The sequence below is a fragment of the Phycodurus eques genome, chromosome 8, assembly GCF_024500275.1.
Source record: "Phycodurus eques isolate BA_2022a chromosome 8, UOR_Pequ_1.1, whole genome shotgun sequence".
Lineage (NCBI taxonomy): Eukaryota > Metazoa > Chordata > Actinopteri > Syngnathiformes > Syngnathidae > Phycodurus > Phycodurus eques.
In genome coordinates this window covers 7,683,001-7,700,214 of record NC_084532.1, presented here as the reverse complement: position 1 = coordinate 7,700,214, position 17,214 = coordinate 7,683,001, and the positions used below count along the sequence as shown (strand labels likewise).

At 38.7% G+C, this 17,214-nt stretch overlaps 1 protein-coding gene across 1 annotated transcript in view; it reads right to left on the bottom strand.

Annotated features, from left to right (window-relative positions):
• Positions 1 to 10,878: 10,878 nt before the first annotated feature.
• The window catches only part of LOC133406508 (collagen alpha-1(XXIV) chain), a 117,350-nt gene continuing 111,014 nt past the window's right edge, over positions 10,879 to 17,214 (bottom strand). Inside the window, exons 36-43 of the mRNA XM_061684169.1 lie at positions 15,881 to 15,934; positions 15,422 to 15,529; positions 13,949 to 14,002; positions 13,561 to 13,668; positions 12,804 to 12,857; positions 12,032 to 12,085; positions 11,856 to 11,912; positions 10,879 to 10,923 (exon numbers count right to left, since the gene is read on the bottom strand). Of these exons, the coding sequence (XP_061540153.1) occupies positions 10,879 to 10,923; positions 11,856 to 11,912; positions 12,032 to 12,085; positions 12,804 to 12,857; positions 13,561 to 13,668; positions 13,949 to 14,002; positions 15,422 to 15,529; positions 15,881 to 15,934 (534 nt within the window). The remainder of the gene's footprint in view (positions 10,924 to 11,855; positions 11,913 to 12,031; positions 12,086 to 12,803; positions 12,858 to 13,560; positions 13,669 to 13,948; positions 14,003 to 15,421; positions 15,530 to 15,880; positions 15,935 to 17,214) is intronic.

The following is a 17,214-nucleotide window of genomic DNA, read 5'->3' as shown; positions in this document are numbered from 1 at the left end:
ACCACAGAGTTGATGTCTGCTGGCCTCCCCAGTCATAATAGTTGTTGACAATAGGCCGAACTGTAAAACGGACTGCCTGTCACAGAGTTGCTTTCTCACGCTGCAGACCAAAGCGGTTTCCATCAGCAGTGTGGTGAGGCAGAATGGAGAGAGTGATATTGGAATAACAGATTGAGTGGGCCGTTGCATATGGCTTATGTTCCTCGAGCAACTTGATGGAAGTGGATAAGCCCGATTAAACCTGCTTGGAATTTGTAAGGTGAACCCCAAAGGTGCAGGCTCTGACAAACTCTTGCAAAAGAAATAGACACGGTTTCTCATCTCAATTAGAGAATGTGATTTAATTAAAACTGACCAAGGTCCTCACAGGAATGCATGCTTAGGACAGAAACTATTTCAAGCAGGAGTACTAATAAAGGCATTGTGAAACACAGTAAACCCTGCCAAATACATATACGGTATTTAAGCTATATTTTCCCTCAATGCCCCTGCAGGCAGTTATGCAACATGCACAAACTTACACAATACATTAGAAACAATATTGACCTTTTCAACACAAAATCCAAAGAAGACCTTGGGTTTCCCAGAATCCAAAACTTACTGTAACCCATCCATCCATTTTCCATACCGCTTCTCCTCACTAGGTTTGCGGGCGTGCTGGAGCCTATCCCAGCTATCTTCAGGGGACAGGCGGGGTAAACCCTGAATTGGTCGCCAGCCATTCGCAGGGCACATACAAACAAACAACCATTCACAGTCACATTCACACCTACGGGCAATTTAGAGTCATCAATCAACCTACCATGCATGTTTTTGGGATGTGGGAGGAAACCGGAGTACCTGGAGAAAACCCACGCAGGCATGGGGAGAACATGAAAACTCCACTTAGGCGGGGGCCGGGATTTGAACCCCGGTCCTCAGAACTGTGAGGCGGATGTTCTAACCAGTCGCCCACCGTGCCCCAAAACTTACTGTAATGAATATAATTACAGTATATAAACCTAAATTGGCATTTGCATTATATGAATGTATAATACATAAGTATATAGAAACCAACACACATGAATAAAACAATCAAATCAAATTGCCAAGAAAGGGTGTGGCTGTTAAACATAAAAGGCTCGTCTAGGCTCTTGGGTAACGGACTCTCGTGACGAGGTTGCTAAATATACAGTAATTGTATGAATGAGTTGTGAATAAATTGGAAGCCACAATTTTTAAGATGGAGTCTACCTGTAATGTAACCAACTAGCTTGCCAGGTTACTTAACTACACATTTTGTCTTTTAAATAACTGTATTTTTCTGTATTGTACGAAACTGTACCAAATCAACAAGCCTCAACCAAAAATACCGTACTGCTGGCAAACAACCATTCCAATGTGGATACTGCTGCTACCTGTAATTACTTATCAAACACAGGAGAACCACTCCAAACCCATCAATTAAATAAATATCATCCTTTAGCGAAGCATGTATAGCCAACTGGGAAAAAAAGAAGAGTAAAACGGTATGGGATTGATAATGCAAAACTGATAGATTTTCAGGGAATAATGCCACCGAGTTAATGCTGTGATTTCTGTAGGCATCCAAAACATCCCAAAATACTGGTGAATGAAATGATTGTCCTTCTCACAATATAAGTGTATTATGCAATGTTTTGTGCAAAGGAGTTACAGCACAAATAATACTTAGCAATTGTCAGAAAGTTATTGGCAGTCTCATAGCGACAAGAGTACAGTATCCAAGCATGAAATCCATGTAAGTAGCCAATCAAACTAAACAAGCCATTTAACAACAACAGAGATGGCCAGAACTGAAGACCATCTTCAGTATCGAGATGCAGCTAAATCTCTCTCTCAATCTGTGTTTAGGACATACTTGTCATTTCGGTGTCCAAACTTGTAGTATATCAAACAAGCAAGAAACAATCAATCAAAACATATGTGAAACAATACTACATACACAGTAGCTCACAAAAGTGAGTACAACCGTCAATTTTCTGTAAATCTTTCATTTATATCTTTTCATGGGACAACACGGAGGAAATGACACATTGCTACATAGTGAAGTAGTCAGTGTACAGCATGTACTGTATAAATTTAGTCTCAACTCAAGATACCTCAACACATGGCCATTAATGTCTGAAGCGCTGGCAACAAAAGTGAGTACATTTTGTAACATTTTGTTGTACCCCATTATTTTCCAGCACTTGCGCACGGACTACACCAGAGCTTAACAGATTGCTACTGGAATCCGATTCCACTACTCCATTCCGACATCATGGAGCTGGTGGATTTTGGAGACCTCTAGCCCCTTCTTAATGGTGGCCACACAAAATATTTGGACAGTCGCATAATGGGGTGTACTCACTTTTGTTGTAAATATAAATGATTGTAAATTTAATTTGGATCATAATTTAAGTAGAAAGAAAAGTCGTGGTATTAACCTGTGGCCCATCCATCCGCCAATCGCGCAACTTCCTTGTTACTGTATATACGTACCTGATTGGCTGCGTAACTCGTGTGACCATGTGACCACATCACAAAAAAATACAAAACACTGTGAGTTTGGATGCGGAAATAATCTGGACAAAATGCTGGTTGCTCGGGATTCGTCAACTGGGTTACATCAGGGGCACGTGTTATTCGGCTGATTTAAAAAAAAATAATAATAATTGTTATGAGCACATATATATGTATGTGTATATGAGCAGATCCAATGTGATATTATATAATGTAGAGAAGGAATGTATAAATGCAATAAACAGGATTTCTATGAATGAATTGTAGCTGTCATCTCCAAGCATGTACCAATGTCACAATAATAAACATCATCATTTACAGTATACATACAGTCATTACCATTAATAAAGATACAATGATGTCCATAAGTACCTGTCGTCCTTGTTTTCCAGGTAATCCTGGTAAGCCAATGAGTCCTGAAGGACCATCAGGTCCGGGGTAACCCTTCATGCCTTTGGGTCCAGGTAAACCAAATGGCCCCTGCAAAATGTCAATAACAACATCAATGTGACAAAATTGTCACCCTCCCAGTCTGAAAATGTTGAATTTTCTGTAAAATATGCTGAGAGCTGATTTTTTTTCCTTTGCTTATACCATCAATAATTGTAAGTTTTATATAAAATAATAAAAAATGGCTGGCACGGTGGACGACTGGTTAGCACATCTGTCTCATAGTTCTGAGGACCGGGGTTTAAATCCCGGTCCCGCCTGTCTGGAGTGAAGTGCTAAATTAGTGGTTCTGTTGATACCAAGTGCAATCAGGTAGAGCAACAAAGATTTCAGCCACAACTGGCATGAAGATTGTTCAGGATATAAAGAGAAACCTAAAAGCGACTTCATCTGAAATACAAGCTTCTATACAAAAATAATTTGTGTGAATGTTTCAAAATGCATAATATGGAACAAAAATGGGCTACACAGTTGAGTTGAAGGTAAAAAGGCATTACTGCACCAACACCACTGCCATTTTCAAATCTTTAGATGTCTTTATATACTTTTCCGGATTTCTAAAGTTCAACTAGCTTTTTCTCACAGGTCTTTTGCTTTCATAATTTTCAAAACCAGTAACGGCGTTTTACGTTTTAAACAATCTAAAAATCTCTCATATGGTCAACCCAAGTCAAAGCGCCATTCATTCTAATGTTTCAGTGATTTGTCTGTGGACCAAGTGATGGGTTTAAGAGATGTGATACTTACTTCTACTCCAGGAGCTCCAGTCAACCCTCTTGCTCCTTTCATTCCTGCTGAGCCCTGAACAAACACACATACAGGGAATAAAACGTAAACAGACATGAAGAAAATCACATGGTTATGTATCTCACACACACCTCAATGAGCAACGGAAATCTTCAAGAGCGTGTCTAATGTGAGCCTTATGGAGAGGCCAAATACATGATATTGTCCTGTCTTCTATGGGTACAATAATGTTTACTTTTGCACATCAAAAATGACAAAAGAAGCAAGTAAGTAGCTCTTTTGAAAATAATATACAACACAAGTTGCATCCCAAAAATACATCTCCTTTTTTAAAAATATTTTTTATATAGGGGAGTAAATAGTAATGTATAGCCATACAGAAAATGCAGCTGGTACTAAATGTTCCTTTTTTCCCCTTTTTTTTTGTCAACTCACTGCTCAATCTCTTCATTTATTTGTCTTTGACACAACTCTAACTCAACTTATACTGAAGCAAAGTGTTCCCAAAGTATTTGAACTGGTTATATAATTGGAATGAAAATTAGAGATTTTATTTATTTTTTTTAGTTTTGAGTTACATTTAACATGAACAATACATGATGGAACTAGTTGAAGGATGTTCATTATTTCATGGAGGAAATTAAGCTATATAATCAGAAGTTGTATGAAAATAAATAAGTTCATAAAACGGATCAAGGATAAAAAATAAAAAAAAGAAGCGAGAACTCTCTGATACATGCCACTAGAAAAAGGAGGGGAGCCTTGAATTCAGGGTGACCATGGAAATTGTCAGTACTTTTCTAATTTGTTCTTTCTATTTACCCCATATTATGCGGCTAAGACCGATTTCCATCAGGTGTCTCATATTAAGAGGTTAGGCTGTCCCTTTCCCTTTTAATAAAAACCTACAAAACTGAGCTAAACCATGAAGCACAAAAAATGAGCCCCAACTAAAATAAATCTACATGGACTAGTCTCGGGTGACAAAGGAAAAATACATGTGGGTATTTTAGACAAGTGGTGTGTTCTATCCAGGCTGTAAAATGATTCTTCTTAATCCACAGCATCAAGCATAACATCCAGACCCCTCCAAAAGTAGTGGAAGGGAGAGGCCAATTCCTCTATTTCCCCTGTAAACTGAAAACAATTGGGTTTGACATTACAAGATGAATATGAGACGAGAGATCACCAGGTATTTACAACAAAATCGAAAATGCAATTTAGAAGTTAGCACCTTTTGTTTGACAAATTACATTGATTATTCCAACAATAGACAGCACTGAATGTTTACACTCAGTTTCTGATTTGGGTTTTAACTGCCAAGACTGCATTTATACTACCGTATTTTCACGCCCATAAGACACAGTTAAAAGTCTTAAATTTTCTCCAAAATGGACGGGGCGCCTTACAATGCGGCGCGCCTTATGTGTGCACCGAGTTCCAAAATCTATAAATGTTGTGTGATGAGCGCTCCGCTTGACTGATTGGGAGCATTTCCTGCCGACACGCTGCTTATACAGAAGAAAAGCGGACGTGGCTGAGGACAGCATGCGGACGTGAGGGGGGGAAGGGTGCGTCTGAGAGAGGAGGCTAAAGGCACGCCCCCAGTAGGTATATAGCACCAGTATGGGAATGTTGTGCAAAACAACATCGGTTTGGCTAAGGACCCCCGAAAATGACTGCGGTCAAGCCAGCCTCCACTCGTATAGTAGCAATCAAGCCAGCCGCCCCTACTGTTGTTCATACGAGGCATTACGGTAATAAATCGCCAACTCGCGGTGAAAGCCACCTTCAAAATAAAAGCTTCCCAATAATACGGATGTCAATGCTCTTCGGTTTAGGAATGCAACCAGCAAGGTTAATTTGAATTTTGAGATGCATTAAAAAATGTAGTTTATTCGTTTTCGGAGACTTTTATTTTGAAATACAATATCAGCTCTTCATCAAACCTCTTTTAGTGGAGTCCTTGTTAGTCTGTCACACAGATCTGGATTTGGGATTATGTTTTTTACCAATGGGATTATGTTGGGGTGGCTGTGGCTCAGTAGGTAGAACGGGTTCGAATCCCTGCTACGACTGTCCGCATGTCGAAGTGTCCTTGGGCAAGACGCTGAACCCTAATATGCTCCCAGTGGGCCTGGCAGCGCCTAGCATGGCAGCAGTCGCCCACTGGTTTATGACTGTGTGTGTGAATGTGAGGCTTTGTAAAGCGCTTTGGGCACTGTAATGAGATAAAGTGCTATATAAGTGCAGTCCATTTACCATTTATTTTTCCTAAGATATCAAATAAACTACATTTTTTAATGTATCGCAAGATTCAAATTAACTTTGCTGGTTGCATTCCTTAGAGCGTCTGTCTCACAGTTCTGAGGACCGGGGTTCAATCCCCGGCCCCGCCTGTGTGGAGTTTGCATGTTCTCCCCGTGCCTGCGTGGGTTTTCTCCGGGCACTCCGGTTTCCTCCCACATCCCAAAAACATGCATGTTAGGTTAATTGACAACTCTAAATTGCCTGTAGGTGTGAATGTGAATGCAAATGGTTGTTTGTTTATGTGTGCCCTGCGATTGGCTGGCAACCAGTTCAGGGTGTACACCGCCTCCTGCCTGATGACAGCTGGGATAGGCTGCAGCACGCCCGCGACCCGAGTGAGGAGAAGCGGCTCAGAAAATTGATGGATGGGTCGATGGTTGCATTCCTAAACCGAAGAGCACTGATGTCCGTATTATTGGGAAGTTTTTATTTTGAAGGTGGCTTTTGCTGCGAGTTGGCGACCTATTACCGTAATGCCTAGTATGAACAAAATTAGGGGCGGCTGGCTTGACTGCTACTTTGGTGCTACAAAGGTGTGATGAACAAACATGAAACCAGAGATCAGTCTGTGGGTGAAAAACAGCAATTGTGAATTCACGCAAAGATAGAAAATCAATCAGCGCCATTGCACAAACACTGGCCATAGCAAGTACAACCAACTAGAATCACAAACATCATTAAAGACCCTGTAAAGCACAGGTGTCAAACTCAAGGCCCGGGGGCCAGATCCGGCCTGTCACATGATTTTATGTGGGCCGCGAAGGCAAATCATGTGTGTCAACAATCTGTACCAAGATTTCCAATTGTCATATTTCATAAATAACATTGAGATATTGCAAGTATTTTTGTGTTACCAAATATGAACAAGAGTTGAAAAACCCATTACCCTTGATTTCTGATTCTAAAACTAGTTTATAAATTCCGGGTGTAATAATAGGATGAGGTGATGCGGCTGTTTGGCTGTTACAGCCGAACAGGACAAAACAAAAAAAATGATGAGGTGATTAAAGATTTTTATGGTTTCACAGTCATAACGGCCCTCTGAGGAAAACCGTAACTACAATGTGGCCCGCCACAAAAATGAGTTTGACACCCTTGCTGTAAAGTCATGTTTGTGTCTTGTTTTTAACTAGAAGAACAACTTAGTACTGAATTGTTTAGATACTGTATATCATTAAACAGTTTTTCGCCAACTCAGTTGACAGGATTTTTATTTTATTTTTTTGGGCGGGGCTAAAACTAGGTACGCAATTGGGTTTATGGCATAAGTCGGGCAGTCGGCCCTCCCCCACTATAGTATCAGTATTGAGCCCCTTCAGTGGCTATTCGGCGCAATTGCCACTTCCTTATTGATAATAAATTGGCCCATTTCTACCACTACAGCATGCAGCCGGTCATCAAGCTACAGTACGCCTACAATCGTAAAAAAATGCATCTTCCCTGAAATAGAATGTGTTTTGTGTTATTTGGGATACACGTTCTCTGCAGTGTGCCCCCACGTGCCGCACTCGGAGCAACGCCGCGGCAAATAAGATGGCTCACCGCCAGCAGTCCTGCACAACGGCGTTGGGGCCCATTTAACTCACGAGAGCCGCCCCCCACGTGGGCCCTTTCAACAGAGACACTTCAGGGAAAGATATCCATTTACATGCGCTAGCTCACGAGCTAACTAGGCAGTGAGCTCGCCAGTATGTCGTCAGCTCATCCATCTCACTTAGTTTGTGTCGTGTGCGTCCACAGAGCAGCGACACATCAGGAAAAGTTAATTGTTTAATAAATTGACAGTCAGCTTGCGGCTGTGTGAGCCACATGAGCCACAAACACATACTTGAGTTACAGCTGAAGGGGAGCATTTAGCAGACATACTCACACAGTCCTGCAGCTTGAGGCCGGGCTGCATTTTTCATGATTTGGGAGCCATATTTTATTTTTGTAATTGGCAATTTGTTTTAATCATTCAAATTTGATAGACTTTTTTAACAACACTCTTCTCTGTGGTGTGTCAAATTTAAAATAAATTTTTTTTGTTCCTTTTACAGGGTCTTTAAGAACATCTGATACGCTAATTAACAGATGTCGAAAGGGTAGCCCAAAGAAAACAGCAGTTGACGACAATTGATTAGCAAGAAGAATATGAAGACCATGCTGGAATTAATACAGAGACGAGCTGCAAAAATACTGGGAGAAAGTTTCCAAAGTGAAGGAAATGCTAAAGTTTGGAGAAAGAACGGATCTGGTCATGATCGCAAACATACAAATTCATTTGTGAAACAGGAGAGCTAATGTCATGGATTGGACTTGCATAGCTTCTTTTGGGCCACTGTCATTAATCTTCATTGATGTACAATAAGTTACACAGTGGCAGCAAAAAACAAAATGAACTCAGAAGTCTTCAGAAACATTTTGTTTGCCATTTTAAAGAAAAGACAACCAAACTGATTATAAGCTTGTTCTTGCAGAAATATAATGACCTAAAACACACTGCCAAAATACAAAGGAGTTCATCAGGGGAAAGAAGTGGAAGGTTTCAGACTGGCCAAGCCAATATCCAGACTTAAACCACATAGAGGAGATTGATGGGAGTAACAGCCCAAAACAAACAACTGAAATGCTGCAGTAAAAGCATCACGTACAGAACAAGTAAAATGCAAAATTTTGGTGATGTCAGTGGACCAGAGGCTTGATGAAGTTAGTGTAAGCAAAGGAGGCAGAGGATTTGCAACTAAATATTAGGTCTTATTCACTTTTATTGAGTCTATTTTAAGTGTATCTGTTTAAATACCTTTACTGAAAAATGTGGTGTTTCCTTAAACAACTTAGAAGATACAATTATTTGTATCAGATCCAGATGTAAATACCTAGAAAACCTAAATGTTTTCAGTCTACAGAAAAAAAATAAAGGAATTAGCCTCATTGTTCCAGTGATTTTGGAGCGTGGGTGTAGGTCCCGCAGCAGGCCAATACAGCCTGTATTCCAGATATTGATTTGTTTGACTGTTGCTTCTGTTTGGCAGGGCAAGGAATTAACAACTGTGTCACTGATGTTGTAGTGGTCTACTCGCTTGACTTTGGTGCGGGCAGCGTGGGTTCAGTTCCCACTCAGTGATGGTATGAATGTGAGTGCGAATGGTTGTCTGTGTCTATATGTGCCCTGCGACTGGCTGGCGACAAGTTCAGGGTGTAGTCCGCCTTCTGCCAAAGTCAGCTGGGATAGGCTCCAGCGCCTCACGACCCTAACCAGGATAAGCGGTGTTGGAAATGGATGGATGGATGGAATTAACAATTGACTTCATACATTGATACAAATTCAGTTTGATTTTCACACTTGTAGTGCTTTAATTTGTTGGATTGTGTTATGGAGATTCAGAAAGTTTGGCTTTTAGTGTGCTGTTTCATGACGTAACATGTTTATGTCTGCCACAAGAACTCAAACGTCATGCCCTGCATCTTAAGTGAGGATTTCTGCAACCCCTTTCTGTTTTACTCCATTCCCCTATACATTCATGGGATTTGCACAAACTCACCAGAGAACCCATCTCTCCTTTCGGGCCTGGCTTTCCTGGCATACCTGGTGATCCCTGAAACAAGGGATACAAATAACGGGATCCTTTATTTTCAAATACATAGTGACACATATAGTATACTGTACACTGTATATCAGTGTAGAATGGTTAAACAATACACATTACAGACTCTTTCTTTATAATAGGGTAACTTGCTAAGGCTGGCAGTGAATGAGTTAGCGTAAAGTGGAAAAATATTTAAGTTGCCAATGTATGTAACAAAATGAACAATTTAGTACTTTGCTGTACCTAGTCTAGCAGTGGTTTACTGACTTACGGGTAGGCCTGGTGGTCCTACAGCCCCACGCAATCCAGTGGTACCGATATGTCCCTGAAACATAATATACAAAATTATTATTCATTTATTCTCTAACGCTTATCCTGTGTTAACAAGTAGCGATGACAAATACATTGTGCGTTATGCTGCATTGTGCCAGGAGTAAAAATAATTTAATTTATAATTTATGGCTCTGAGTCGTGCATCACTGTGCCATTTATTGATATACTTTAAATTTGAATCTAAAGTCATTAATCATTCTCACGATATTTATAATAATGATATACATTAACAGTAAATAGACAAAGTACCTTTTTAATTGAATTTAAGTATACATTTTCATGATTATAATTACCTTTCTTTCCTGATTGGCTGAAAGAGATCACAAGTTTAAGTACCTATCAGAGTTCAATTAAATTATAATGTACCAAATATGGGTCCTTGCCTTGTAAGAGACATTTATTGAGCCTTTTCTCAGAGGTGTGGGTTGGCTTAAGCCTAACATTGCCCTCTTCACCTTTTGTAGTCTTGTGGGGTCGCTTTTGACAACATACAGAGATACGATGGAGGTACATTCGTATTGGTCCCAACATCTGACTCGATTTTAATACTAAGAAACCACAGCGGCAGCTTAAAAACGCGAGTGTGACACGGTAACACTGTTCCGGCATAAAAGGGATACAGATCCTTCATTCTCCTTGACCTAACAGCCGAACAGGACAAAAAAAAATAAAATAAAATAACAAGAATATTGCGTAGGTTTTTTTGGGTTTGTGGTGCCTTGTCATGGCTACTTACTGATTATGAGAGAAAGGCTTGGTATACAGTAGGTGGCCTTAAAAAGGGCTAATTTCGGAGGTGTAATCAAATGCAAAGATTCCTGTACATGACCGTCCCATTCTGGATCTCTGGGAATTTGGTAATCCAGTGAGGTGTCACATTTTATCACATTTACAAGTTTTGTCTAACATTTATGTCAACGCTGTCTTTTTTTCTACCTGATATCCTTCATCTCCTGGCTCTCCACGATCTCCCCGCTCTCCCTGGTGTCCCCTATTTAGAAACAAATGTACTCAGAATAAGTCTCAAACTGATGAATGAACTAATAAAGCTTAAAATAATGTAAGGATCATTTCAACACATACTGTACAAATAAGTGATCTATGACTAATGGCCATAAATAAGTGATCTATGACTAAAGGCCATTTGCAACCCGCTGCCTGCCTTTTAGAGGCCTGCAGCTTGTACTAGAACAAACATTTGACACAGTCTGTGTTAAACTTTTTACAGGGCAATTCTCTTAACAACTTTTACAAATATTACTAATAAGCACAATCAATTCCTTTTATACAGTATATAGCTTCGCTACATGTGTAAAGATGAAAATAAACTATTTCAACAAAAATAATATTTCGATTCATAATGCTTCCATTGATAAAGATAATTTACTTTCAGCAAGAAGTGCGGGAATTTGCTCCACTTTCTGCTATATGTCAAGGTCCAATTTGTGAAACATCACATTAATGAACCAAATGATGTAAACAGTCCTTTAAAGATTGTCATCTTAAAAAAAAGTATCATGAACTTTAACAGAAAGCTGTGATACAGTTGTTTTTAATGAATATATACTCATACACATAGTATACAGTACTAACAATGTATACCTTCTTAGCATATCTTTACCGACAGTGATTGGTTTTAACACGTTTAATAAATTAAAAGTCAGGAATGTGAACGTTCTCCTTGCATCATTGTATTTTTCTAATTTATAACATTTCGACATGCCTGGTCTTTTGTCCAATAAGTATATGTCTCAGAAAAAGTTTCTTCCATGGCAAAAAGTCTTACTTTGACTACCATAACATTGTTTTTATTTCAGGGTTGCAATTGATTATTTTGCATCTTTGAGGTAAACATGTACATGTTTAAATGGGATGCAGGGTTTAAGGGATCAGAAATTATTTTGAAAGCAAAGCAAGACCTACTGGTTCACCTAAGGGCCCTGGTGGTCCTGGGGTCTTGTTGTCCTCACCTGGATAACCCTGAAATAGAATAAACAAACTTAAATCTTTACTACTGGACTCATGAGCTTGACGGAGGACTGAATCATTCTGTCTAAATCTTAGAATTAGAAAATTGAAAGGTGTTCAGGCCATGTTACCTTTTCACCTTTAGGCCCTGGGGGTCCAATGGGCCCCTGCTTGCCAGGATGACCCTAAACCGACACAGAAAATTAATCACAATATGTATCATAATTGTTTAATCTAAACACCTGCTTCGTAATGTTCAGTTACCAAATTAAGTACATTGTAAAATAAAAATTAAAAAAACTTCACACTTGAGTATTGATCATTTTGGAGTTTTATTCACAGGCATCACTCAGCAGTTGAGGGAAAATATAAATATATATATATATCTGTATATATATAAATATATATATATATAAATATATAATATCCTATACATACACACATTCATATTGATGAGTCTTTTTTTTTTTTTTTTAACTTAGGGCTACACAAATAAACTTGACTTTAGGTAAATGATAATCAGATCAATCCATTACAAGAGCGGTGAGGAAGCCATCAGACTTAGAAATCCAGTGTCTGCAATTACGGAGACAAACCAGGACAACCTCCACCATGCTGGTGAAAATCAGGTTAGATCAAGTTATTAAAAAAAAAAAAAATAAATCCTGCTTATAAAACAAGGAAGGGTGGGGGGGTGGGTGGGTACAATAAGTCGTAGCCACAATACTGACTACATTTTACTCAGCTTCACACATTTTTAAATCATCAGTATCCACAATTTTAAATCATCAGTATCCACAAATCATCAGTATCATCAATGTGAAATTTATGTAAATGTTTATGCATGTCATTTTGCACATTGTGCAAATATGTTCTTATAAAACCAAAAGTAGAGCAACTCACTGTGTATCCTGCCAATCCCGGTTGCCCCTCCATACCCATGATCCCAGGCCGACCCTTTAAAAAAAAAATTAAAAAATGCACAAAAATAAATTATAGCTCAGAGATAGTGGTCTTTTTGTACTGCGGTGAAGCTAAATATAACCCTGGCTTCAAAAACACGCACATGCTGCGGCTTTACGATGGGCAGATAAATCTTTTCTCCACAACTATCACAACATGTTCAATATGGGTTTGGACAAAAAAGTTGTTTTTGTCAAGAAATTGATTCTCAAGAATGGATTCCTTTAACCTGGAATTTCCTCTTATTTTATTATACTGGCAATCAGGAGACAATTTATTGAAAATGCTTTACTTGTTTAAGTGAGATAAATAAGTAAAAAAAAAAAAAAAAAAAAGTAAGCATACCTACTGTATGTAAATTTGAATAAGCAGTTTCATTGTAAACTGTCCAATGACAATAAAGATCATAATTCTAATCCTAATTTTAATTCCAATAGTGTATTTTATCAAGTTAAGTACATTATATCCTGAACTACTTGCTAAATCGAGTGCAATAGTCTACTTTTTGTTTATACTAATAATATTAGGATTATAAACACTTAGCTAATCCACTTCCCCATGGTGAACTTTTATAGTTTCAACAATCAGGGGACATGGCGAATAATTTGTGCACCAAGTACAATTTACAGGAGTCAATCACACATTCACTTTTCTGACTACTCAAAATCATGTAAAATGAAGAGAAGTGGGAACTAACAGGAGGCCCTCGAGTTCCTCTGGCACCTTTTGGCGCCGCCTCGCCTGGGGGGCCAATGTCTCCACGGTCTCCAGGTTCACCAACAAGACCAGAGGGACCTCTCTCACCCTTGGTAGAGACAAAGTTTTTTTAGCATCACATTTGACCTAAAAGGACATGTTAGGCACACAAAAAATGGTGATTGTTATTAATTTGTTCTATATTTTCAGAATCAGAATCAGAATCAGAATCATCTTTATTTGCCAAGTATGTCCAAAACACACAAGGAATTTGTCTCCGGTAGTTGGAGCCGCTCTAGTACAACAAACAGTCAATTTACAGAACACTTTGGGGACATAAAGACATTGACAAAAAACAATTGTGCAAAAAGATGCAGAGTCCTTTTGACCTTCTTTCCACTGCGTCCCCTGTTTCCTGGTGACCCTGGTTTTCCTTCTGGCCCCTGTAATGGAACATAAAAAAAGACACATAAATCAATGTTATTGATGATACAAACACTAATGAGTACAGTGAACCTTCGCATATTTGCGGTTTGGCATTCCTAAATTCACATAATCGCAGGTTTTTTGGAGGAACCTATGCTCTCTTATTAGCTGAAAAGTTACATTTGCTGTCTTTGTGCTCAGAAAAGCATTAAAAGTACTACTTTGTCTTTATGTTGTGGTATCTTGGAGCCAACGAACTATGTTAAAGTGAACTAAGGAGCTTCATTGAGACAAGTGTGCTTTGCTACCACCTTGTAGCTTCCTTAGACAATTACAAACCTTTTTTGCGCAGGTGTCAATTATTCATGGGTTGTCTACATTTGTGACAGGGCTCGGTCCCTATCCCAGTAAATGCTTACCTCAGCTGTGTGACCAAATGGTGTCATATATCATCAGGATGAAGATTTTGTGTTACTGTGTGTTTCTTTTCAGTTGCTTTGTTGATCATTTTAGATAGACAAAGAGGCCCTGATAGGGCTCATTTGATACCAATTGTGAGAGACTCGTTCAATTATACATATTAGTTTTGCCAAAGGACATCCCATCAAGCTATCTACTTTCCATACTTGGACTGGCTGCCAGCCAATTTCAGGGCAAATGTAGACCAACAATCATTCACATCTACAGACAATTTGGAGTCTTCAATGAACCTAACTTGCATGTTTTATGAATGTGGCAGGAAGCAGGTGTACCCAGAGAAAAGCCATGCAAGCACAGGGAGATCAGGCAACTTCTCACGATTGTGAGACAGACCAGCTAACCACGAGACCACTCTCTTGCCCAGTAAATCTTATAATTTGGGCAATTCCACTGGAACAATACACCTGAATATAATGCGAGAATATAATGAGTTTTACCCCAACACGTAACCAATTGAGGTAATCAAAATATTAGACTGTTTTCATTATGATGCAGTGCAGTTCAACACTACTGCAAACTACATCCACAAGAATGAAAATATTTTCAAACTAATACCTCTTTGATAGTATCTATCAAAACTAAACATTATTAACTTTGCAAAGGCACATTTTAGGTACAGGTATTGTAATGTAGTATGTATTAAGCGCTGCAATTTATTGCCCCCCTAGTGAGGATAAGCGGTACGGAAGCTGAATGAATGAATGACTGAATAGTATAAGCCTAAATGTAGTGAGGGTGACCTCTGCTGGGGCACAGTGGCATTATTTGGCTTGAACTGAGAAATGTCAATTTGGTAGCTAGAATGAAAGGTTATTAAAAGTGTGAGAGGGGGGAAAAAATCCATACACTAAGTCAATAAATCGACAAGATTTTAGATTAGATTAGCATTTATTCCCTTAGGGATACAGTTTTTGGTGTATCTACCAACTATGGTGAAAAACTGTAACTATACGTACACGGAAGCCCTGTTTCCCAGGTTGTCCAGGTGGCCCTGCAGATCCAGGGGCTCCTTCTATCCCTTTGTCCCCTGGCTCCCCTCCTGGACCCCACTCACCAGACTCACCCTGAAATGTAGCCAAGAGCAAAGTCAAATGAGCTGAAAAGAAAATAGTTTTTTCAAATGAAGAATAAACAGGTTGGCTGTATTATGTGCAGTTCATCATCTAGTTTATAGGACTCCTTATTTTTTTCAAAGCCAGGCTCTGGCAATGAGTGGATGATTTACTCAATGCATTGGGGTAATATTCAGAATGTGTTAGCATTAACCTTGAACTATCTTCTTTGATTACAATTGAAAGAAAACTTTCTTAATGTGTCTGGAAAATAAATAAATAAATACAAAGTACTGAGCTGTAATACATGACACAGTCTGGAATGATGGTGCATTCCATTGAAAATTATTTTCTCCCCTTTACCTTGGGTCCATCATTCCCTTGTGGACCCTCTTCACCAGGTGGACCAGGAGGGCCCTAAAAAGACAGCATTCACAAAATATAATATTTTCCAGATAAAGCTTTATATGTTGGACAATTGAGACACAGTTTTATACCACTGCCAATTACAAGTTGAACTTGAAATGCATGACTGTAATATAACCACAATGTACACACCAGATATCACTAATTGTTAACGATACATTAGCTACGTATGGCAGACAAATAAGTGTCACAGCAAAACAATAATGTTTTAAAAATTGAAGATTATTAGCACTATCGAGGCTTTATACATTGTAATAGCGTTTTTTTCTTCTTGACATACTGTACAAATGCACACTGAAAAATGAAAGGAAGGACAAGACTGTCGGTAAGAGGGGAGGAAAGGAAGAAAGAAATTTGAAGGAAAAAAGGAATGGAAGAACCAATAGTCAAAATAGTCTACGTCTCATAATAAAATGTAGTTTTCCTCAGTGTTCATGTAAATTTTTGACAAAGACAAAATTAAAACTTTCTTTTGGGATCAAACCAAAAAATAAGGTTTGAACTAAATCATAAATATAATCTCTGCCAAACTAATACATTTAGCTGTAACAAATGAGATCATTTTTAAAGGCTAAAGTATCATTTTTTCAGTGTATTGAAAAACAAGCCTTCATCTGATAACCTGTGAAAGCTTGCATCCGGCAGCATTCAGAGATTTCCCATTTATGTACACGTTACTACTGACGCTCCATATGAGATGTCTAAAATGCTCAAGAAAACATCCCTATATCAGTTAAGAAAAAGTACTATAGCCAGAGCCAGCCATCATTCCGGAATTGGCAGTAGTAGAATAACTGATGCGTTACTGTTCACAGCAGCTCTGGGTGTCAAAAACTGCTGGATGATTTCAACTTGGCACACGCTGAAACACATTGTAATGCAATGACAGGTGGTTCAAAGATGCTGTGAAAATAAACATGCTAGACTGTCATGTCTTCTTGATTTTTCTGGCAGGTGCCAGCAACTTTGTAATGTACATACATTGCTGCCACCTACTGCTCGACGTCATTTATGACCGTGGCTATCTGAAGGCTTACAAGGAATGTATGACAGAAAGTAAATAATACAAATATAATAGAAAATAATAAGACATTTGTCATAAGAAAGACATACGATTTCTGGCCCATCATTTAGTATTATAAAGTTGAAGTTAGTATTATATAAAATGTAAATAAAAAACATATCCAAATAAAATATTAGCAGTGGATGCCGACAGACTACTATTTATCCAATGTAGAGTTTGAATGTTTTACTGGGTTTTCTCCAGGTAC